Here is a 24,993-nt window from a genome sequence, read left to right on the forward strand (position 1 = left end):
TTTATTTATTATAGGGGACGAGGGCATCGAGAACTTGGTATAGGTGAGTATAATGTGTTTTTTACAATGCCAGCAGGCGCCGGCTGATGGGGGTAGTTGTCTCCTCATCCGGCGCCTGTGACCCGCAATAAGCTTTTCGGTGGACACAGCCACCTTCATCAGATGACACCTGATGAAGGTGGCTGTGTCCACCGAAACGCGTTGTGTGTATATTAATAAATCAGTCCTTTTAATATTTTTGCCCTGTTATTGGCGCTCTGGTACCGCTATTCATATCCATTTATTGTCCCTTTCCCCCTGTTGGGGTGCGGTAGAGCTGCCTTTAACTTATTGTTCTTTCACCTGTGGGAGGAATTTAATTAGAATCACTACCCTGGTTTTCCAAGCTGCGCTGCCCTAACCCCTCCGGAACGCTGCCGGGGGTGTTGGTGAAGCTGGGCGTCCATCTCGGCGTTACATGCAACTAACCTGACCACGTGATCCACCACCGAGAGATCAGGATCTGTGAACGCCGCTGGAAATAGATGACAGCCACCAACAGAGCGGAGCTTGTGGAGCTTTACACTGGGGTTGTGCAGAGGTGCACAACTTCATAAGGTTAGTAGCCATCCTCACACCCCTCTAACAATTGCAATACTGAGTCACCCATTGCGCCTTGTTCTCTCCTCTCTTTACATGTTTCCCGCGCTGTCACACAGATGACAGCGTGGGAAACACCCGGACCTCAACAGTAACACGGACTTCCTAAGGAACTCCGTGTTCGGGGTCCGTGCCCGAATAGTAGGAATTCAGTACAGACCCCGAACTTTACTGTTCGGGTACGCCCATCTCTACTTTATGAGTAAACAAATTATTACAAACCACATAGAATGGGTTAAAAAAAAATAAAAAAACAATCCTCACCAATCCAATGCTGCCAGTACTACACCAGGCTCTTTTTGTTGCAGTGACATGTGACGAGTGCAGCTAATCACTGGCTGTAGCGGTCACATAGCATGCTGTTAGGAATAAAATTAAAATATATCCCATAGGTGCAGATGGTTGTAGAACTCAGCCTGCCATGCACCATCTTGCTTGTGAGGTTGCGTTAAGTGTGTCATTTAATATACCCACTCTTAATAAATCAGGCTGCAGGGTAAAGCATGTAGGAGAGACAAAGCGGCAGACTGACTTTTGATGAAAGAGGAGCTATTTTTCACTCTGCTTCCAACTCCAATTGCTGAAGACGATGTAATGTTATTGGAACAGGAACAAACGGGCATAACAATCGCTGTCACAGAGGGTGCGACCCCGACATGGCCCGTGCCGGAGAGGGACCCGCCGACGCAAATTCATATTTCAGCTGGATGTGCATCCAAGGACCGACATTCAGCTGGAAATGTATTGAGGCGCAGAGACACGCCGGGTCCCTGCACTGAAATACAAGCTTCCAGCCAATCAGAGGCCAGCAGCTGACGTCAGCATGCAAGTTACTGGCTGCACGTGGTAGTGATGTCATGCGCTGCCCGTCGCTTGCATGCTGAAGTCAGCTGCTGGCTCCTGCACCAACTACAGAAGCGTCGTTGGAGAGGGAGCAGGTGTGTAGAATGTTTTTTTAATTTTTTTATGCTTTAAAGAACAGCAGCAGAACATATATACCAGGATGGAAGACATATATACAGTACCAGGATGGGGCCCAGGATAGGAGACATATATACCAGGATGGGGGATATATACAGTACAGACCAAAAGTTTGGACACACATTCTCATTTAAAGATTTTTCTGTATTTTCATGACTCTGAAAATTGTACATTCACACTGAAGGCATCAAAACTATGCCTTCAGTGTGAACCCAATCGAGATGGTTTGGGGTGAGCTGGACCTCAGAGTGAAGGCAAAAGGGCCAACAAGTGCTAAGCATCTCTGGGAACTCCTTCAAGATTGTTGGAAGACCATTTCCGGTGACTACCTCTTGAAGCTCATCAAGAGAATGCCAAGAGTGTGCAAAGCAGTCATCAAAGCAAAAGGTGGCTACTTTGAAGAACCTAGAATATAAGACATATTTTCAGTTGTTTCACACTTTTTTGTTAAGTATATAATTCCACATGTGTTAATTCATAGTTTTGATGCCTTCAGTGTGAATGTACAATTTTCATAGTCATGAAAATACAGAAAAATCTTTAAATGAGAAGGTGTGTCCAAACTTTTGGTCTGTACTGTATACCAGGATAGAGGATATATATATACCAGGATGGGGCCCAGGATAGGACACATACAGTGCATAGTGAAAGTATTTTGGTCCCCTTGAACTTTTCTACCTTTTGCCACATTTCTGACTTCAAACATAAAAATATAAAATTCTATTTTTTGGGGGAAGAATCAACAAGTGGGACACAATCGTGAAGTGGAACAAAATTTATTGGATATTTTTAACTTTAACAAATTAAAGACTGAAAAGTGGGGCGTGCAATATTATTCAGCCGCCTTGAGTTAATACTTTGTAGCGCCACCCTTTGCTGCGATTACAGCTGCAAGTCGCTTGGAGTATGTCTCCATCAGTTTTGCACATCGAGAGGCTGAAATTCTTGCCCATTCTTCCTTGCAAAACTGCTCGAGCTCATTGAGGTGGGATGGAGGGCGTTTGTGAACAGCAGTTTTCAGCTCTTTCCACAGATTCTCGATTGGATTCAGGTCTGGACTTTGACTTGGCCATTCTAACACCTGGATACGTTTATTTTTGAACCATTCCATTGTAGATTTTGATTTATGCTTGGGATCATTGTCTTGTTGGAAAATAAATCTCTGTCCCAGTCTCAGGTCTTTTGCAGACTCCAACAGGTTTTCTTCCAGAATGGTCCTGTATTTGGCTCCGTCCATCTTCCCATCAATTTTAACCATCTTCCCTGTCCCTGCTGAAGAAAAGCAGGCCCAAACCATGATGCTGCCACCACCATGTTTGACAGTGGGGATGGCGTTTTGAGGGTGATGAACTGTGTTGCTTTTACGCCAAACATATCATTTTGCATTGTGGCCAAAAAGTTTGATTTTGGTTTCATCTGACCAGAGCACCTTATTCCACATGTTTGATGTGTCTCCCAGGTGGCATGTGGCAAACTTCAAACGAGACTTTTTATGGATAGCTTTGAGAAATGGCTTTCTTCTTGCCACTCTTCCATAAAGGCCAGATTTGTGCAGTGTACGACTGATTGTTGTCCTATGGACAGACTCTCCCACCTCAGCTGTAGATCTCTGCAGTTCTTCCAGAGTGATCATAGGCCTTTTGGCTGCATCTCTGATCAGTCTTCTCCTTGTTCGAGATGAAAGTTTAGAGGGATGACCGGGTCTTGGTAGATTTGCAGCGGTCTGATACTCCTTCCATTTCAATATGATTGCTTGCACAGTGCTCCTTGAGATGTTTAAAACTTGGGAAATCTTTTTTGTATCCTAATCCAGCTTTAAACTTCGCCACAACAGTATCTTGGACCTGCCTGGTGTGTTCCTTGGTCTTCATGATGCTCTCTGCACTTGAAACAGAACCCTGAGACTATCACAGAGCAGGTGCATTTATACGGAGACTTGATTACACACAGGTGGATTCTATTTATCATTACCAGTCATTTAGGAGAACATTGAATCATTCAGAGATCCTCACTGAACTTCTGGAGTGAGTTTGCTGCACTGAAAGAAAAGGGGCCGAATAATATTGCACGCCCCACTTTTCAGTTTTGAATTTGTTAAAAAAGTTTAAAATATCCAATAAATTTCGTTCCACTTCACGATTGTGTCCCACTTGTTGATTCTTCCCAAAAAAATAGAATTTTATATCTTTATGTTTGAAGACAGAAATGTGGCAAAAGGTAGAAAAGTTCAAGGGGGCCAAATACTTTCACAATGCACTGTATACACCAGGATGGGGGATATATATACCAAGATGGGGGATATATATACCAGGATGGGGCCCATGGTAGGAGACATATAAACCAGTATAGAGGACATACAGTATATGCCAGGATGGAAGACATATATACCAGGAAGGTAATCCAGGATGGGAGACATTTACAGTGGGTATGGAAAGTATTCAGACCCTTCTAAATTTTTCACTCTTTGTTTCATTAGAAGTCACAGATACAGGTAACGGGCCTGGGTACTCAGCCCCCAGGGTGGCAGAAACAGACAAGATACAGGACAGGACCTGGCAACTCAGTTGCACAGAACACACTAAAAGAAAGCGTTGCTCAGGCACCTCCTACTGGGTGGAGGGAGTTTAAGTATCCAGTGACTCACAGCAATAGGCTGGGGACGCATTAGGAGTGCGCACACTGTAACTTTAAGAATCAGGAAGTAACAGCACCGCCGCCCTAAGCAATCAGACAAGAGACATGCACATAGCAAGTAATGGAGCAAAGTGTGCAGCCAGGACTGATAGGTAAGTTGGCGGTCTTGCACGGTGGGAGATGGTAAGCCATGCCAGCACGCTGTCAGGGATGTTACAGTCCCCCCGCCTCCTTTACCCCCCTCCTCTTCAAGCCTGCAAGGATTTTCTGCAGAGAATTTGGAGGCCGTGGGAGATGGCAAGCCATGCCAGGATGCCGTTAGGGATGTTACAAAGGAGTAAAACCAACTCAAGGATGATCACAAGGAAATGGACAGCATGTGACTTAAATATGAGTGTCTGAGCAAAGGGTCTGAATACTTATGACCATGTGATATTTCAGGGGTTTTTTTTTTAATAAATTTGCAAAAATTTCTTCATTTCTGTTTTTTTCAGTCAAGATGGGGTGCAGAGTGTACTTTAATGAGAAAAAAAATGAACTTTCTAGAATTTACCAAATGGCTGCAATGAAACAAAGAGTGAAAAATTTAAAGGGGTCTGAATACTTTCCATACCCACTGTATATACCAGGATGGGAGACATTTATACCGATATAGGGGACATATATACCAGGATGGGAAACATATGTACCAGTGTAGGGGGCATATATACCAGGATAGGAGACATATATACCAATATAGGGGACATATATACCAGGATAAGGGGCATATATACCAGGATAGGAGCCATATATACCAGAATAGGAGACATATGTACCAGAATAGGAAACATATGTACCAGAATAGGAGACATATATACCAGTATAGGGGGCATATATACCAGTATAGGGGCCATATATACCATGATAGGGGGCATATATACCAAGGTAGGAGACATATACCAGGATGAGCCCAGGATAGGAGACATATATACCAGGAAGGTAACCCAGGATGGGGGACATTTATATATAATAGGTCTGAACGCGTATGTCCTTATAGGATTTAGAACACAACAATGGCCCATACGTCTGACCAATATACAGGAGGGGAAGCAGGTCCAAATTTTGTACCGGGGCCCATCGGACTCTTGTTTTGCCACTGGAAACAAACATGGTGAGAACGGGCATTCAGCACCTCTGTATCGCACCTTCCAAGCGTTCATCCTGTCCTGATACTCCGGCAGCTGAATCGTCTCCTTCATTAGCTCATAGAATCGGGGGCAATCTTTGGAAGGAAATTTTAGTAGCTACACAACAAAGGAAACAAGCACATGACGTTACACCGGATAGTATTATTCTACATTACAACTCTACGACATTACACAGGAGAAAAATGTCTGGTCACTAAATTCTTGAATCCCTATTAAATAATAATTTATTACCGTTCAGCGTTATGCTTTCCCTCTATTATTCCTCCTGGAAATGTACTAACAACTAGATAGACAGACATGTAGACATTCTTAGCAGCTCAAAGGTGGTTCAGTGGGAACTCTGGGGTGGAGCTCTGAATGAGCCCTAAATCAGAAAATAGGTTCTCTTGTTCTACCCCTTAAATTCATTTTGGGGGTAGAAAGTGGGGAATGCAGAGGCTTAGTAGGGGAGAGTCAAGAGAGTCAACCAGGGCACGTGTCCTGGGTGCCAGGGAAGGTGCCAACAAGCCACTTCTCCATGGCCAGTGTATTTTGATGCAAGGCAGTGGACTGAGCATTTGCCCCTGGAAGAGGAAATCCCAGCCGTGGCTCTGGGGAGATGGCTGCACACAGGTTTGAGTATACAGTATTCATCGATATTCACATGGCAGCCACAAGCACGTACAGTAGCCTGGTATATTGTGAAGAGCTGTTAACATTCTGGCTTAAAAGGGTATTCCCATCTGGGATATCTATGGCATGACGACATGTCCGATAGATCCCACAGCTGGGATCTGCATATGTCTAAAAATTGGAGCTGTGTCACGTGCTAACAATTACATAGCAAATGAAAAACGCCACTAAAAAAAATACAAATGTGCATTAAAATTATTCACACAAAAATAAAATACTGGAGGCAAACACCCATAGGTCACTGAGGTTAGCAAATATTAGGTCAAGGGTGGCTTGTAAAAATGAAACACAATATTTCAAATAAAGCTAGTAGACATATAGTAGTCAGGAAGACGGGCAAAAAAAAACAAAACGGATCAAATGTGTAAAGTGAAAAATGGTGGTTTTATGGCGCTCTTTCAGGTGGTTTTGCGGTGCTCTTTCAGGTGGTTTTGCGATGCTCTTTCAGGTGGTTTTGTGATGCTCTTTCAGGTGGTTTTGCGGTGCTCTTTCAGGTGGTTTTGTGATGCTCTTTCAGGTGGTTTTGCGGTGCTCTTTCAGGTGGTTTTATGGCGCTCTTTCAGGTGGCTTTGTGGTGCTCTTTCAGGTGGTTTTATTGCGCTCTTTCAGGTGGTTTTGCGGTGCTCTTTCAGGTGGTTTTGTGGTGCTCTTTCAGGTGGTTTTGTGGTGCTCTTTCAGGTAGTTTTTCAGTGCTCTCTTAGGTGGCATTGTGGCCCTTTTCATTTGGTTTTGCAGTCCTCTTTCAGATGATTTTGTGGTGCTATTTCAGGTGGTTTTATGGCGCTCTTTCAGGTGGCTTTGTGGTGCTCTTTCAGGTGGTTTTGCAGTGCTCTTTCAGGTGGTTTTGCGGTGCTCTTTCAAGTGGTTTTGCGGTGCTATTTCAGGTGGCTTTGTGGTGCTCTTTCAGGTGGTTTTGCGGTGCTCTTTCAGGTGGTTTTGCGGTGCTCTTTCAGGTGGTTTTGCGGTGCTCTTTCAGGTGGTTTTGCGATGCTCTTTCAGGTGGTTTTGTGATGCTCTTTCAGGTGGTTTTGCGGTGCTCTTTCAGGTGGTTTTATGGCGCTCTTTCAGGTGGCTTTGTGGTGCTCTTTCAGGTGGTTTTATTGCGCTCTTTCAGGTGGTTTTGCGGTGCTCTTTCAGGTGGTTTTGCGGTGCTCTTTCAGGTGGTTTTGTGGTGCTCTTTCAGGTGGTTTTGTGGTGCTCTTTCAGGTAGTTTTTCAGTGCTCTCTTAGGTGGCATTGTGGCCCTTTTCATTTGGTTTTGCAGTCCTCTTTCAGATGATTTTGTGGTGCTATTTCAGGTGGTTTTATGGCGCTCTTTCAGGTGGCTTTGTGGTGCTCTTTCAGGTGGTTTTGCAGTGCTCTTTCAGGTGGTTTTGCGGTGCTCTTTCAAGTGGTTTTGCGGTGCTATTTCAGGTGGTTTTATGGCGCTCTTTCAGGTGGTTTTGCGGTGCTCTTTCAGGTGGTTTTGCGGTGCTCTTTCAGGTGGTTTTGCGGTGCTATTTCAGGTGGTTTTATGGCGCTCTTTCAGGTGGCTTTGTGGCGCTCTTTCAGGTGGCTTTGTGGTGCTCTTTCAGGTGGTTTTGCGGTGCTCTTTCAGGTGGTTTTGCGGTGCTCTTTCAGGTGGTTTTGTGGTGCTCTTTCAGGTGGTTTTGTGGTGCTCTTTCAGGTAGTTTTTCAGTGCTCTCTTAGGTGGCATTGTGGCCCTTTTCATTTGGTTTTGCAGTCCTCTTTCAGATGATTTTGTGGTGCTATTTCAGGTGGTTTTATGGCGCTCTTTCAGGTGGCTTTGTGGTGCTCTTTCAGGTGGTTTTGCAGTGCTCTTTCAGGTGGTTTTGCGGTGCTCTTTCAAGTGGTTTTGCGGTGCTATTTCAGGTGGTTTTATGGCGCTCTTTCAGGTGGTTTTGCGGTGCTCTTTCAGGTGGTTTTGCGGTGCTCTTTCAGGTGGTTTTGCGGTGCTCTTTCAGGTGGTTTTGCGGTGCTATTTCAGGTGGTTTTATGGCGCTCTTTCAGGTGGCTTTGTGGTGCTCTTTCAGGTGGTTTTATTGCGCTCTTTCAGGTGGTTTTGCGGTGCTCTTTCAGGTGGTTTTGTGGTGCTCTTTCAGGTGGTTTTGTGGTGCTCTTTCAGGTAGTTTTTCAGTGCTCTCTTAGGTGGCATTGTGGCCCTTTTCATTTGGTTTTGCAGTCCTCTTTCAGATGATTTTGTGGTGCTATTTCAGGTGGTTTTATGGCGCTCTTTCAGGTGGTTTTGCGGTGCTTTTTCAGGTGGTTTTGCGGTGCTTTTTCAGGTGGTTTTGCGGTCCTCTTTCAGGTGGTTTTGCGGTGCTCTTTCAGGTGGTTTTGCGGTGCTCTTTCAGGTGGTTTTGCGGTGCTCTTTCAGGTGGTTTTGCGGTCCTCTTTCAGGTGGTTTTGTGGTACTCTTTCAGGTGGTTTTTCAGTGCTCTTTCAGGTGATTTTGCAGTGCTATTTCAGGTGGCATTGTGGCCCTTTTCATTTGATTTTGCAGTGCTCTTTCAGGTGATTTCGCAGTGCTATTTCAGGTGGTTTTATGTCACTTTTCAGGTGATTTTGCGGTGCTCTTTCAGGTGGTTTTGCGGTGCTCTTTCAGGTGGTTTTGCGGTCCTCTTTCAGGTGGTTTTGCGGTCCTCTTTCAGGTGGTTTTGCGGTGCTCTTTCAGGTGGTTTTTCAGTGCTCTTTTAGGTGTCATTGTGGCCCTTTTCATTTGATTTTGCAGTGCTCTTTCAGGTGATTTTGCAGTGCTATTTCAGGTGGTTTTATGGCACTTTTCAGGTGATTTTGCGGTGCTCTTTCAGGTGGTTTTGTGCTCTTTCAGGTGGTCATGGTCACTCTTTCAGGAGGCTTCCAGACGGAGTCCGTCTGAAAAAAGATGTCTTGTGCACAGATACCCTTACCTATACAAAGCACAATGTTTCAAATAAAGCTAATAGACATATAGTAGTCAGGAAGATGGGGGAAAAAAATGGATTAAATTCGTATAGTTAAAAATATAATGTTTGCGGCACTCTTTCAGGTGTTTTTGTGGTACTCTTTCAGCTGGTTTTGCAGCAGTCTTTCAGATGGTTTTGACGCGCTTTTTTTCAGGTGGTTTTGCAGCGTTCTTTCAGGTGGTTTTGCAGCACTTTTTCAGGTGGTTTTGCAGCACTTTTTCAGGTGGTTTTGCAGCACTTTTTCAGGTGGTTTTGCAGCACTTTTTCAGGTGGTTTTGCAGCACTTTTTCAGGTGGTTTTGTGGTGCTCTTTAAGGTGGCATTGTGACGCTCTTTTGAGGTGGTTTTGCAGCGCCCTTTCAGGTGGCATTGTGGTGCTCTTTCAGGTGGTTTTGTGGTGCTCTTTCAGGTGGTTTTGTGGTGCTCTTTCAGGTGGTTTTGTGGCGTTTTTCAGGTTGTTTGGCGCTCTTTCAGGTGGTTTTGCGGCACTCTTTCAGGTGGTTTCACGGCTCTCTTTCAGCTGGTTTCGCTGCACTCTTTCAGGTGGTTTTGCAGAACTCTTTCAGGTGGTTTCGTGACACTCTTTCAGGCAGCTTTCAGATGGAATCCGCCTGAAAAAGACAGCTTGTACACATATACCCTTACCTATACTTATTGTAAAACCACTTTTCTGTTGGTATGTTCAGTCTTTTGAACATTTTTCTTCCACTTAAAGTTTTGAGAAATGCCTGGTGGAAGAAAAGAAAGTGCATTCTCGCTCCAAACTAGGCACTGTCCAATCAAAAGGCTGCAAAAAAAGGCTTTAGGGGAAAAAAGAAAACTTTCCAAAAATGCTTTAAAAACTTCAAAAAAATCTTCTGAAAACAATTTAGGAAACGAAAAATTGCTCCAAAACTTTTTCAAAGAAGGAGCATTTCCTGAAGTGGTTTCCTCTAGAAAACTCGTTGTTTTTGATCACTTAAAAAAAACATACAGTATGTGCACATACAGTTAAGTAGAATATTCTCATCTCAGGAGCCAGTTGCATTCCATCATCACATTCTGTCCCAAGCGTTTCCCCTTTCAATGTGAGGTTCATTGGGGGACTTGAGGACCACCAAGCCTACAGCTATCGATAAGCATTCTATGCCTTTAGCAGATGCACAGTAGCATGCGGATATCATTCATGTTTCGCGTTATCAGAAATGGAGACATGCCAGCGAATGTGTGGTTGTCTTCATGTATATTTAAGAAGGCTCCAATAATTAGCAAACCACCGCACTTGGAAATTTTATGAGAGAGTGAGAGAGTCAAGCCTGTGCGCTCACCTTCTCATCTCTGTAACCGTGCGACGTTACCCCATTCCCCAACCAGTATTGACTTTTCATATCTCAACTTGTTGGGAGCCCCTATGTATATTGTAACGTAAATCTCGACTTTGCCATTTCACAATGTTTTGTTTCTTGAGGCCCCGCGAAATAAGTGTTCTTATCTGAGGAATGCAAGGTCACTCTTACTTGTAGAGGTTGTTGACAGCACAGTACAATAAACTCTCCGATCTCCTCCCCAGCTCATACTAAGCTGAACAATCCTTCAATCTCTTAATGTCAAGAGCCTTTCCTGAAGAAGTTTCCCAATCCGGGCACTGTGCAGTAAATTTAAAGGGGTTGTCCATTACTTAATCAATTCAGGACCCCATATATATTAAAACAATCTATTCTCACCTCTCGCAGCAACGCCATTCCAGCAAGGTTGGCACCACCGTTCCCGGAGAACTTGTTGCATCATGTACAGGAAGTAGCCGATGACCGGCAGCAGCTCATCACTATTCCATCCGCTCTGACAAACTAGAAAAATCTGCAGCAGATGAGGGGCCGCTTTTTGGTGGCAGACTGCACATCTGTCACGCTGTGACAGTAGGCAAGCCGGAAAAGAGGGACCCCATACTGTCCCTTAATCTAGGGGAGCCCTTGTCTATCCCTAACCCTAGGGTTACCCCTGATGGTGGAGATGCCCGGGTCTCATACCGCTGTGCTTCTGTGAAATCCTAAGCAGTTCCCAATCTCACCCCGGGGAGGAAAGGGGCAGGAGTGAAAAGTTAAAGGTTAATACAGGCTGAACAGACAGGGGGAAATCAAGGCACAATTAAACGACAGACACACAGGATAAAATACGAAGGGAAAATGGGTGCACAGTAAAGAGGCAGAAAAGCAACCCGAAAAAACGCAAAAAGGGGAGGGTAAAGGTATTCGCAACAATCTCAAGTTGACTAAAAGGGACTCTACAGAACACTTTCTTCAATGAAGCCAGGAACAGAATGAAGATTCTATTGCTGGCATGGAGGGAAGCCAGACACAGGTTTCTACAATGGACAGGTGTGGTTCCAATAAGCAGCACAGCCAATAGACCACGAGGATCTCTAAACCCTTTCCATAGCACAAGAAACCTGTTAACTCATGAATGCCCATGTAGATTTAAAGAGGACCTGTGCTCAGCTAATTGCTGCGATCTTCTAATCACCACAAGCCCCAGCAAAGTGAGGCACATTCATGACAACATCACGCAACAAGTCACGTCACTCTCGACACCAGCGCAGCGCCAATCTCGAAAGGTGAGTATAGAGTGTTTTTATTTTAATTAGGGTCCTGATCTGATTAAGCTCTAGTGGACAGCCCCTTTAAAGTGGTTGTCCGGTGAAAACAAGTTATTACCCATCCGCAGGATAGACAATAACTTACTAATCAGCGAAGGTTCGAATACTAGGATCTGCATCAATTGGCAGAAAAAAAAGCTAATTTTGGTATTTTCAAGCAGTTCGAGACATTTTTATAAGACATCAGTGCAGAAATGCACTATATCTTACCCTGTCTTGGGATACAGACACAGTATGTACCGGAATGGGCTGCCATGGAATATCCGGATGCCACTGCTGGGTTCCGTTTGGAGGATACAGTCCCGCCAGATTTGCCTGAGCACTCATCAAGGTCCGGTCATAGTCCGTACTGCGCACATAGATCTAAGATTCAAAACCAAAGTTATTGAAATCCCTGTCATTCAGCACTGGACATTTTAATATTTGAAATTACATTTCAATATTTTTTTTTTAAACTGATGTCCTAATGAGCTTGTGGTGGGCTGCTTTTCAATATAAAGAGCTACTGCAAAGAAATGGGTCCCTATGGTGGACGGATGCCCTGGCATCCTGACTGTGGCCACTGTTGGGCACATGCTAAATGTATGCACAGATGCAGTGTGTACAGAGCCTAAATAACAGTCACTAATCCCAAGAACCGAAAAAGTCCCATGTGCGGGAGTAATTCCATAATTCACACAGTGGACTCTGGGACAGCTGTTCCATTGATCAGACCCCAAGTGATCATACATTTATCAATTATCCTGTGGATTGGTGATAATAAATGGGAAAAAAAAACCTTTAAATGCCTAAATATTAATTATAGAGGTTATTCGGGATTAAGATAAAAGCTCTACTTTTTTACCAAAAAACATGGCTACATATGACCACATGCCGTGTTTGGTATTACAACTGTTCTCCATTAAAGTGAATGGAGGTTAACTGCAATACCTGACACAGACCATCAACAGAAGTGGCGCTGTTTCTGAAAGAAAAAAAAAATATTTTTTCCTTATAGAAGTGAATAGAGAAGTGTTCGTAAGTGGACGGAATGAGCCAAGCTCCAAAATGACACTTTTTCTGCGGGAAGGGCTGCAAGAATGCCAACTTCTCTTCCTTCCCTGTATAGATAGAACAGCTGATTTACCATTCAACCATGCAGTAAGGGTCTGGAGGTAGAACTCCCACCTATCAGGTATATATGGCGTAGATGGACGCTGAAGGTAGGAATAGCAGAGTATCAAGGTCAACACTGAATCTTGTTTAGGGGGCCTGTGGGCTGAGTACAATGTGCCCACAGGCCCCCAAACACAGTATGATGTTCCACAGAACATTCCCTCACACACAGTATGATGCCCCCCACACAGTATGATATCCGTATAGTACCCCACAAACAGCATGATATCCCCACAGCACCCCACAAAGTTTGATTTTGATGTCCCTAGATCCCTGCACACTCAGTATGATGACCCCACAGCCCTCCACAAACAGTATGATGCTCTCATAGGTCCTCCCCACAAACACAGTATGATGTCCCCACGGCACCTCACACACACTGTATGATGTCCCTACAGCTTTCCACACACAGTATAATGTGTCCACAGGCCCCTCACACAGTATAATGTGCCCAGAGGTCCCTCATACAGTATAGTTTGCGTACAGGCACCCACACACAGTACGATGCCCCACAGTACATTTCCCCACACACAGTATGATGCCCCCCATCCCATACACAGTATGATGCCAACAGACAGTATGATGCCCCTCAAATTTTATATTACCACTCATAAAGTATGTTGTTCCACAGTACATTCCTCACACACAGTATTATGCATCCACAACTCCCACACATTAGGATGCCCCCACACATGGTATAATCCCACACAGCCCCCCACACACACATTATGGTGCTCCCACAGTCCCCTCCACATACAGTATTATGCCCCCCAGCGCCCTACACACTATTCACCACAGCCCTCTATACAAAATGATGCCCACCACACACAGTATGATGCCCTTACCGTACATTTCTCCACAAAGTATGATGCCTGCACAGCATCACACACACAGTAGGATGCACCCCACACACAGTATGATGCCCCCACACACAGTATAATACCCACACAGCCCCACACAGTATGATGTTCCCACAGTCCCTTCCACACGCACAGTATTATGCCCCCCTACAAAAAAATGATGCCTACCACAGTACCAAAACACAGTATGATTTCCCCACAGCACCCCCAACACAGTATGATGTCCCCACACAAAGCATCCTTGCCTTTCACATCCCCGCTCGCTGCTCCTGCTTTACTTGTCTCTGCTGCCAGTCTATGTAGTGTCTGAAAAGTTGCCAAAACCTTCATGTCACTTGAGAATGTAAGATGACTTCCAATGTTTCTTGGAAACCTGGAACCTTCAGGCTCTACCTAGAAAGAATGGTGAAGCAAGGACTTGTCAGCTCCGTGCACCACCATTATATTCAATGCAGCTCAATTCAGGACATACTCCCGACCTCCCGGGAATGGCTCCCCAAATTCGGGACTATCACGCTGGATCCGGGATGGTTGTATGCACAATAATGAGTACAATTTTAAGCCTTTTTTAATCTGTTTCTGAGCTTTTTTTACCTTGTTTCCTATTCATATAATTAATGAAGTGACATTATTCATGTGTGAAATGGACCCAACCAAGCCAGTTTTTTAATGTGGGGTGTAAAAGAAGTTATTGCATTTCAGAAGCATTTAATCCAATAGCAGACCGTAGTCAAGTGAGCGCGATCTATGATGACCGCTTCTGAGCATTACACAGGTCAGCGAGTGCACAATGTCACAGACTCAAACCAAACTCAGTGACATTAATGAATCATCCTTCCTTTACCAGTCTTAACTAGAGGGATGAAAATGGGTTTGCAGTTTGCACCCCTATCACAGGCTGTTGCTTTGTTAACCTGATGAACTGTTCATTACTTTGCTAATGCCATGTTGTTTTATGTAATGCAATGTTTTATAATATTCCAAGTTTTTATATGTATAAAGCGCCACATCTGTGAGGCAAGGGATTGGTGTTGTGTGCATCAATACATTTTGGAGGAGAAATGTTCCAGGTCTAATATGTCCAGACAGCAGGATACTGAGTAACAGGAGTGATGTTTGAGATGTTGAATGCAAAGCTTAAATAGTTCGGGTATGTGCACACAACGTCATTAAAGTTCATTACAGTGCGGGACCTCATTCCAAGAAGGCAGCAGTGTGCGTGAGTGCTGGAAACTAAGAGGAGCGATGTACTGCAGGATGGCGCTGAATTTTAGAGAAGCTGAAAGGAGAGATATACTCCTGGATGGGGCTCTGTATAGAGGGGCTGAAAGGATATACCGCAGGATAGGGCTGTATACAGGGGCTGAGAGTAGTTGAGTTGTTTTTCTTGCCTGCTGCTGAGAAACCAATGATGTGAAACTGCAAATGTTGCTCTGTTAATGTATATGGCAAAGATTTATCTTCTGCCATATGCATCAAAAGAGCAGCATTTGAAGTTTCACAATATAATGCAGTATGGGCATGTATACAGAGGGCTGAAAGGATAGATATACCTCAGGATGGGGCTCTATATAGTGGGGCTGAAAGGATATACTACAGGATGGGGCTGCATACAGGGGCTGAGAGTAGTTGAGTTGTGTTTGTTGCCTGCTGCTGAAAAAAAACAGTGATGTGACACTGCAAATGCTGCTCTGATGATGTACATAGCAGAGGATCATCTTCTGCCATATGCATCAAAAGAGCAGCATTTGAAGTTTCACAATATCATGCAGGATGGGACTGCACACAGAGGGCTGAAAGGAGAGATATACTGCAGGAAGGGGCTCTGAATAGAGGAGCTGAAAGAATATGCTGCAGGATGGGGCTGTATACAGGGACTGAGTAGTTGAGTTGAGTTGTGTTTGTTGCCTGCTGCTGAGAATCCAGTGATGTGAAACTGCAAATGCTTCTCTGTTAATGCATATCGCAGACGATTATCTTCTGCCGTATGCATTAAAAGAGCAGCATTTTAAATTTCACCAAATCACCAATCACGAAATACAACAATAAAATACCGGCAGAAGGCAGGTAGTGAGAGGAGGATTGCTCCATGACCAGCACTGTAGATGTGTAATGCACTTCACTGTGAAGGAGACAAAAATTGTGTCTGAGAAAAGGAAGTGCTGCTGGGGTGTTTGCCAGCAGGCTGCTCCAAGTAAAGTAGTGTTAATTTGTTACTGTAAACCAACTTTCTTCCTTTGTTACCAAGTCTTCTACCTCTTAAAGAGACTTTGTAATTATCAAACTTATTGCCAACTGATGAGTAAAATCCACTTAAACGGATGTTGGTGTCCATCTGCATCACCATTGCCATCCCTATTAGAGAAACCACTCTGTTTATCAATTGCCAGTATATCCATACTATTTAAAGAGGCCGCCACACAAATAGTCATTGGGACCCTTTGCAAGCAGTGCCCACCTCTTAATAAATTAAGTGCGTTATGGACTGTCCAAAAGACAGAAATGAAACCTACACCTGCGACAAGCAGGGCTAGATGATGTCCACTTTCTCAACAAGGTAGCTGAGGCCTTCAGCATTTGCCCATGTGCCCTCCTGTAATCTGTCTCTACCTAAGAGTAAATGGTGCCATACCCAAATCACAAGTTTAATACCTTAGTGAAACTCAGTGGTAGCAGTGGTCTCCAAGCTGGAGTGAAACTATGACTCCTAGTTGTCCATCTGTTGGGGCATACCGAGGGTTGTAGTTTCAGAATGGCTACAGAGCTACAAGTCGGAGTTCAGTGATTTAGAGTTTAATTAATAGTAATAATGAATACTCTTAATAAGGAACTATCACTTCATACATGTACATTAGTGCACAGGGATCAATCTCTGGTATCAACAATTCCTGGAAATGTATTACTCAAAAGTTCTGAGAAAAAGGTTGTGTGCGTCCATCCAGACATTGATGTTTCTGAGAAAAGACAAAAGAGAAAAATCATGGAAAAACCATGAAACCAAAACCTAGTAATATAGTCATAAGAGAACTATGTAACTTTCTATGAGCAGATGATGAAACCACCCATCTGGACAAGACTCCTCTACATATGGACATCATAGAAGAGGGTGTCAAAGTGGCACCTGCGTTGGAAGACTTTATGCAGTCATCTAATCCTGCAGCAAGCCCATCACGCATGTGTTATCAATGGATAAAGTAAACGGCAATAAGCCACTGACAGACTCCTGGTATTCGCTAACCTCCAGTGGGGAAAAAAGGATCAGGCATATTGAAATCCAACATGCACAATCCTTTTCAACCATACACCTGCTGAAATGGAGACTACACATGAGGACAGAGCTAGCTATTGCAAACAAGTCTGGGATGAGGAGAGGATAGAAGTGCTAATTTGCTATAAGAAGGCAAGTGCAATTCATATTGGAAGAGAGTTAGCTATTGCAAACAAGCCTGAGAGGAGAGAAGGGGAGACTAGAAGTGCTAATGTGCTATAAGAAACAAGGAGGCAAGTGATATATGCATAGGGATAGAGTTAGCTAATGCAGACAAGCTTGGGAGAAGAGAGGGGCAGAATACAACTGCTAATGTGCTATTCGAAACCAGCAGGAAAGTGGAATACAAGTGGGGAGTAGACACTGCAAAAAAAAAGCTGTGGGAGGAGAGAAGCTGAGAATAAAAGTGCTAATATTTAATAATCAAGTAAAAAAACAACATAAGAAAGGCAGATACTAGCAAGATAAAAGACCAGCGTCACTACTGTGTGCTGTTCTGATCTCCATATAATAAGGAGGTAATATTGCACAGTCTATAGAGCTGACAGCGCAGGCTTGTAAGGACATGTCCCCACTTCCTGCAATCCTTCCTGCTTGTCTGTAACTATAGACTGATTAGCCTTCACAACAGGCAGTGTACTTAAAGAGGAGTTGCAAAGAAGTGAGACACTAGAGGCCATAATGAGTAATTTTTCAGGAAAAGAAAGGAGTATATTTGGTAAAGAAAGGATCTTACACTTTTGATAGTGTCAATCCCGGGCAAGAAACAGTGAGGGGAAAGAGAGCGCTACCTGAGCGTAGTAAGTATGGTAAAATCAATAATATGTGTGAGTTGTATATGCTCACCTGAGTTGGTTGTGGAAAGTAGGTACAACACTATATGGAAGCTTGTATATAATTGGGATCGAGGGCCGTGGAGATGTGCTTTTTCTTGCCTAACAAGACCCTCCACGTGGAGAGTGCTAGAAAAAATGAAAATCCGGAGGCGCTTCCATCCAATTAAAAAATCCCAATATATCAAGGATGGTATGGCAGTGTATTTGTTTGCTAAAAAGGGGTGATTAAACTGCAGTCCATAGAGATTGGATGAACACAAGTAGTACAGAAAAAATGTAATTTATTTATACACTGCAATACCATGTTTGATATATTGGGATTTTTTAATAGGATGGAAGCGCCTCCGGATTTTCATCTTTTGATAGTGGTCGCTACATTGGAAATCTAATATGCATAAGTTTCTTTAAACAATAGTTGACCATTTAAATTTAAAGAGATTTTCCAAGATGGTTATATTTGCATTGACACAGGTCATCTCCATGATCTGCTTAGAGCTGCGGTGAGCTATAATACAGAACAAAGCCAAAACTAAATGTGTAGCTCCTCACCTGGGTAATCATAGAAGGGATGAGAAGTCAGCCCAAACCAATCAGATATTACAGGTAGGTCATCAACATTAGAGTACTGGGAAGGAACCCCTTTAACACCAATAATTTTATGATATGAGAAATAGGAGACTATATTCAGCTGATAATAATAATATCCACTATTATTATTATTACTATTATAATTACTACTACTATTATTATTAGTACTACTAGTACTATTAGGCCACGGCCCCACTATCAGTATTTTCACTATCAGGAGTGGGAGCCAAAACCAGGAGTGGGTGATAAATGCAGAATTGGTGACTTGTTTCTATTACACCTTTTCTCTGATTGTTCCTCACCTTTTTTGGCTCCCACCCCTGAGAAAAAATACTGACCGAATACTGACCAAATACTGATAGTGGGGCCGTGGCCTTACTATTATTATTACTACTACTATTACCATTATTACTATTACTATTATTATTACTACTATTATTATTATTACTACTGTTATTGTTACTACTACTATTATTAGTATTACTACTACTATTATTGTTACTATTAATATTATTACAATTATTACTACTATTTTTATTAGTATTACTACTACTACTACTACTATTATTGTTACTATTACTATTAGTACTATGACTATTACTACTATTACTATTATTGTTACTATTACTATTATTACTATTTCTATTATTACTATTACTATTATTGTTACTATTACTATTAGTACTATGACTATTACTACTATTATTATTAGTACTACTAATACTATTATTACTATTACTACTATTACTATTATTACAATTATTATTATTACTAATACTACTACTACTAATAATAATAGTAAGTACACCCCTTTAGTTTAGCTTGTGGATCTTTTACTCTCCCTACAATATATCTAGCAGAGGGTTAAGAGTTAAACCTGTGTCCTAAAGAAACCATGCCTGAAGGCAGACATTTTGGAGTTGGGCCTAGACATACCTGACTTCACACCATAGACTCCAGTTCACTTCAGGTCGTATTCGGATAACATGTAATACAGGGTAATGAACCTGTTTAGTTTATGGGAAAAAGACAATTGTAATCTGTTTGTTTCCCTGTCATTAAAGGGGATTCTCTGAGTAGGGAAAAAAGAATCTGCTTGTTTTTCCAAGTACAGCGCCACCCTTGTCTATGGGCGATGTCTGGTATTACAGCTCAGCGCATCCAATAAATGTTTTTACCATTTAGTGTCACTTACCTCTTCTTTTTTGTACGTCGGGCTGAGAAAATGTTCATATCTCATCCTTAGATATCTCCCTAGCTCATACTGCTGCTTGATGCCCACCTGGAAGTGCGTCAGAAGAGATTATTGGACCACAAGACCCATAATAGATCCCAACTGCAAAACACAAGCACTTGACAACCCCAATAATTTTGCAATAGCCTAAAACTTACTTGCAAGCCCAATATAGTTATAAGAGAACGTCAATGACCATATTTATATATAAACACCAAATTACCTAAAAAATTAAGATTAGATATTTTTCTATTAATTTATTGCGCAATTTCAAAAAGTACAATTTTTACAAGGACATTTTGTATATTTTTTTCTGACCTAAATGACTAGATCCTGTATGTCCAATTTCAGACTGCCGATCCATTTGATCCTTCCTCCAGCATTTTACATTCAGGATCTCGGAAAGCCGCTTTATTGATTTGCTGCAGTTACTAGCAAGTACCTGTGTCAGTTGTTGAAGTCCATTATCCCAAACTGTATCTTTATAGGGATCAGTTGGGTATGTGTCAATTGGGGAACGATCTCCATGTCGATAGACCTACAAAGACAAAAAACTACCAACTTAACCATGAATCAAGGACATTAACTTATCCGGTGCACTGTATGACAGTATTATGTGGCCATTTTCAGATAGAGCTTGTACATATAATTAACTTTGCAATTTACTGTTTATTAAAATGTTCAACCGTTCTTGAGATATTAACACTTTTCTTTTGTTTACAGCTCGTTGCCTGGGAGACCGACCACCGCTGCTATCTAACTTGTAAGGAATACACTGAAGCTGGCCGGGATTAGAAAGTAACTGGGCGTTCTAGTGATCGTGTATCATAAAAAAGTGCTTACAAGATCAATAGAAAAGAGTTTGTAAGCACTGCACATGTTCTGCTGTCTAGCAGCTGTGGTCGGTCTCCAAGGCAACATGGTAGAAACAAGAGAAAAGTGTTAATATCTCAAGAACGGCTGAACATTTTAATAAGCAGCAAATTGTAAAATTACGTGTATTTACAAGCTCTATACAACTGGACACATTTATACAAAAATTGGAATAACTCTTTAATGACTCATATTGATCATTATAAATTGAACCCGGTGTGGATATATCTTTACAGTGCGTGAACATTGTGGATAATTGGTTTTCATATGACCTTTAATAACCCCAGATATTGACGTCATTAACAGAACATTTTCCAGCCATGAACAGAGGTTTATGTACAGTGGACGGCATCTGAGTGTCCTCTCTAAATACACATAATTGAGAAATGCTCTCCATAAGAGTGCACGCTGATCACTGCCGATAGAACCGCTGACAGCGAAAGTTTTTTTGTGGTAACCTATTCCATATCCTGTTTAAGTTGAACCAAGGAAATATACTTCTCATTACCCATCAGTTACGTTTTAGCAAATAACTGTTATATCTTGTATAATGTAAAGCTCCAAAACTTTCCGATATACTTTCTAGATTTCTGTCTGATTTTATTTAATAGAAACCTGTAATTCTAAAAGTATCTGCTAGGATCATGTGATGGTTACACTGGTGCAGGACTAGTTACATTCACATGTATATGTATCACAGTGTCAGGAATTCTGTTACCTTCTACAGTTTGACCACTAGTGGCCACTATTGTTCACTTTACTTGTGCTGCAGTTTCACTCCTTACCATTTGAGACTGCTGTTGTGTTTAGCGTTGAGCGAATTTGTTCAGCATTTCAAATTCGTGTTCGGGGTCCCGGCTTGTTCGCGCCAAAAAAAATCGGCTCCGCCCACGAACATCCCTGATTTGCCACCCTGTCACGCAGAAACACGAATTTGAAATGCCGAATAAATTCGCTCAACACTTGTTGTGTTCTACAATTGCCCTTTTCCAAGATAGCGGATTCTGAATCTAATGAACCCATCTTGTTTCCTGTTTGAGCCTACTTAAAGCTGCATGGATCTCTCAGTCACTGCTCGAGTATTGTGTCTAGCTGTTAGCTTAGCTTCAGTCTCCAGCTCCTAAACATTCTTACGGATACTCAAGCAATGTGTTGCGATACTAGCGTAGTACTGCTGGAAATCAGTGGCCGAAGGAGCGCAAGCAGGAACAGTAAGCAGTAGTAGAAGTTCTTGAAGATAGCAAGGAGTTGTAGGAAACAGTCCGTAGATAAATTAGAACAGACTGGGTAAGAATGTTCAGGAGCTGGAGACTGAAGCTAAGCTAACAGCTAGACACAATACTCAAGCAATGAGTGAGAGATCCATGCGGCTTTAAGTAGGCCCAAACAGGAAACAAGATGGATTGTATAGAATCCGCCATCTTGGAAAAGGGCAATTGTAGAACACAACAGCAGCCTCCAGTGGTAAGGAGTGAAACTGCAGCACAATTATTAAAGTGAACAATAGCGGCCACTAGTGGTTAAACTGTATAAGGCAACATAATTCCTGACACACAGCTGTGTCTTGTATCGAGCTGTGTAATTGTGAATCCATCTCATGATCAGAAGACATTGTTTTACCCTGAGGGTAACAGTTCCTACTGAATGACAGCAAAAGGAGATTTCAAAATCTGGGAAGAATTAATACAGAAAGCATTCTGAATATGTTGAAACATTTCATATCAGGGCTGTGTCTTCTATCAAGCTGTGCACCTGTGAATCCATCTCTTGATCAGAAGATATTGTTTTCCCTTGAGGGTAACAGTTCCTACTGAATGACAGCAAGGGAAGATTTCAAAATCTGGGAAGAATTAATACAGAAAGCATTCTGAATATTAGTAAACATTTCATATCAGGGCTGTGGCTTGTATTGAGCTGTGCACCTGTGAATCCATCTCATGATTAGGAGACATTGTTTTCCCCTGAGGGAAAAGATAATGGGGCAGGGTTGCAACACATTAAACATAGCTGTGACTTTGAGCGATTATGCTGCTGATCGGTGGGGTTGTTGGGTGTTAGAACCCCTCCAATCTTATAAAATAAGTCATCAATACAATATGTCCTGACAATCACTTTAATGATGTTCCAAGTACATACAGAATAAGTTTACACAATCGATAAATACCGTAGCTGCATTGTACACAGAATATTCCTATGGATAAGTACAGTATATAAGTGCAAAGATTCTTTCCTGAGACAACATTCAAGTACATCCTAGGGTAAGTTCACACAAGCATAAGAAAAAAAATCGTCAGATTTTAATCCAGAAAAACAATTTTTCATCTGTATTGTGATCCGTATGACATCCGTTTTTTATACAAATAAAATTTACTGCTCCAAAAAACACCTTCCTATGCTAATAATGGCAATGTATCCGCAAAAATCGGATGGTATACAGTTGATCTGTATGGAATCCAAAAATTTTTGCGCACCCATAGACAGACAACAGACAACCGAAAAAGGAATAACAGAGACCAGTGGGGAACCAGGCTGTATTGACAGAGGAGTGGCAGAGAATTGGTAAGGTGGGTCTACTTTATTATTTTTAACTGTTGTGGATGTCATTTTTTAAATTTTGGCAATGGACAACCCCTTTTACATGGTATATCAATATGTAATGCCGCAGGTGCAGATGTATGGGCTCACTCCATACAGGGCAGGTGCCAGCTGTATCATACAGCCAGTACCTGCCTCTAACAGCAGCGACTGGAGCTAACTCTGGTTTCTGCTGTTTAAACCTTTAATGCCACTGGAGAACGGATGGTTTTTCAAAGATTTTTTAAACTTATGAGGCCATTATCAAGGGGTTATCAGGTACTGGACAGCCCCTTTAAGTTCTCTTTCCCTTCGTTATTGAGCGAGGCTTGTAGCATTCAACCATCCAACCAGGAGCCCACTACATCTATCACTGAACAGCAGAAAATTCAGAGAGCGGAGTGCAGTTCAACCTTACAGACCATCACTTGCAGAATTAGCTGGTGCTGGAATTAAAGGAGTATTTCCACCTTCAAGATCCTATCCCAGTATGTAGTAGGAGTAATAAAAATAATATTAGCAAATACCTCCAATTAGAAATGTAGTATAGTTCTTCTGATTCGCTATGTCGCTTACTCCATCTGCAGGGCATTGCAGTAGCTTAGGCATCCATGGTTACGATCACAAACAACTAACTGTCGCTTAATAAGTGAACGTAACCATGGATACCTAAGCTACTGCAATACCCTGCAGATGGGGTAAGCGACATAGCTAATCAGAACTATACTAGATTTCTAATTGAAGGTATTTGCTATTATTATTATTATTACTACTACACCTATTACATACTGGGATAGGATCTTGGAGATGGGAATACCCCTTTAAACTTAATTTTCTCTTAAAGGGAATCTGTCATTAGAATTTCACCTCCCAAACTATTTATATGTACATGTAGCTCTTTTAAAGACAAGTCCATCAATACCTTTACATGGCCAGTCTGTTCCTCCATTACTGAGCATTTCAATTGATATGCAAATGAGACTGAAGAGCTATGGTAGATCTGAAGCCTCTGTCACTCCAGCTCTATTCCCTGCCTCCTGCTTGACTGACGGCCTCTATACTGTGTGACTTCAGGGAAAGGAGTCGTCAGTCAAGCAGTAGGAGGCGGGGAATAGAGCTGGAGTGACAGAGGCTGAGCTGCAATACCAGAAACGACCCTGGATATATGGTTTGGTTTTATATTAGATTACTTTTTTGCCATATTATTAGTTCTTGAGATTATATGCTCAATATCTGCAGCTCCTCTGACCTGGTGTCCCCATGATAACACTTCTGCATTGTGCTCGGGCAGCTGAGTGCTGTCACTGGGATATTGTTTTGATCTAAATGAACATTAGATTCTTCACTCTTAGCAATCAGGATGTTGGATTTATACAATGTGTCTATGACAAGGCCAGTACTGAGCAGTGGATTCATAGGATTTCCCATAGAAGCAATCTAGAAAACCTCACAGTTAATAGTAAAGTAACACAATCTAAATGTTACAGTAATAACAAGCACATCACAATGTACAGACTTTCAAGGATCATGGAACATTTCACAAATAATGAATATAGGATGTGAATTATGCAACGATTGAATCCCGGGTGAAAGAAAATATGTACCAATATCACTGTTTTAGGAACAAACTGCTACATGTATAAAATACTAAATGTTCTGACTGGATCTATTAATGACAAATCACCCAACCGCAGCTCGCTGATTGTGCTAATAGGAAACAATTTTCTGAAATAAGAAGTGCATGATAACAGCAAATAGGGATCATAAAAATATAATAAACGGATATGATGAATCTGATTGATAGATGCATAGATAGATGGATGGAATAAAGAAGAATAAGAAAGGCAGCACTCCAAAAATATACAAAAGAAAAAGTGGACTTTTATTAGCCCATGTGGCAACGTGGATAGAGAAAGA

General features: G+C 42.2%; 1 protein-coding gene across 7 annotated transcripts in view; it reads right to left on the reverse strand.

The window, feature by feature from the left end:
- The window catches only part of LOC141172335 (testicular acid phosphatase homolog), a 125,380-nt gene that overhangs the window by 67,280 nt on the left and 33,107 nt on the right, over positions 1-24,993 (reverse strand). For 5 of the 7 annotated variants that reach the window (XM_073656428.1, XM_073656427.1, XM_073656433.1 and 2 more), the window contains exons 2-5: positions 20,072-20,167; positions 19,591-19,677; positions 11,899-12,051; positions 5,439-5,537 (exon numbers count right to left, since the gene is read on the reverse strand). In XM_073656428.1, the coding sequence (XP_073512529.1) occupies positions 5,439-5,537; positions 11,899-12,051; positions 19,591-19,677; positions 20,072-20,167 (435 nt within the window). The remainder of the gene's footprint in view (positions 1-5,438; positions 5,538-11,898; positions 12,052-19,590; positions 19,678-20,071; positions 20,168-24,993) is intronic. The other 2 variants (XM_073656431.1, XM_073656434.1) reach the window with 2 other exon arrangements.

This window comes from Phyllobates terribilis, unplaced genomic scaffold, assembly GCF_046119375.1.
Source record: "Phyllobates terribilis strain yellow unplaced genomic scaffold, ASM4611937v1 Scaffold_12__6_contigs__length_324123572, whole genome shotgun sequence".
Classification (NCBI taxonomy): Eukaryota; Metazoa; Chordata; class Amphibia; order Anura; family Dendrobatidae; genus Phyllobates; species Phyllobates terribilis.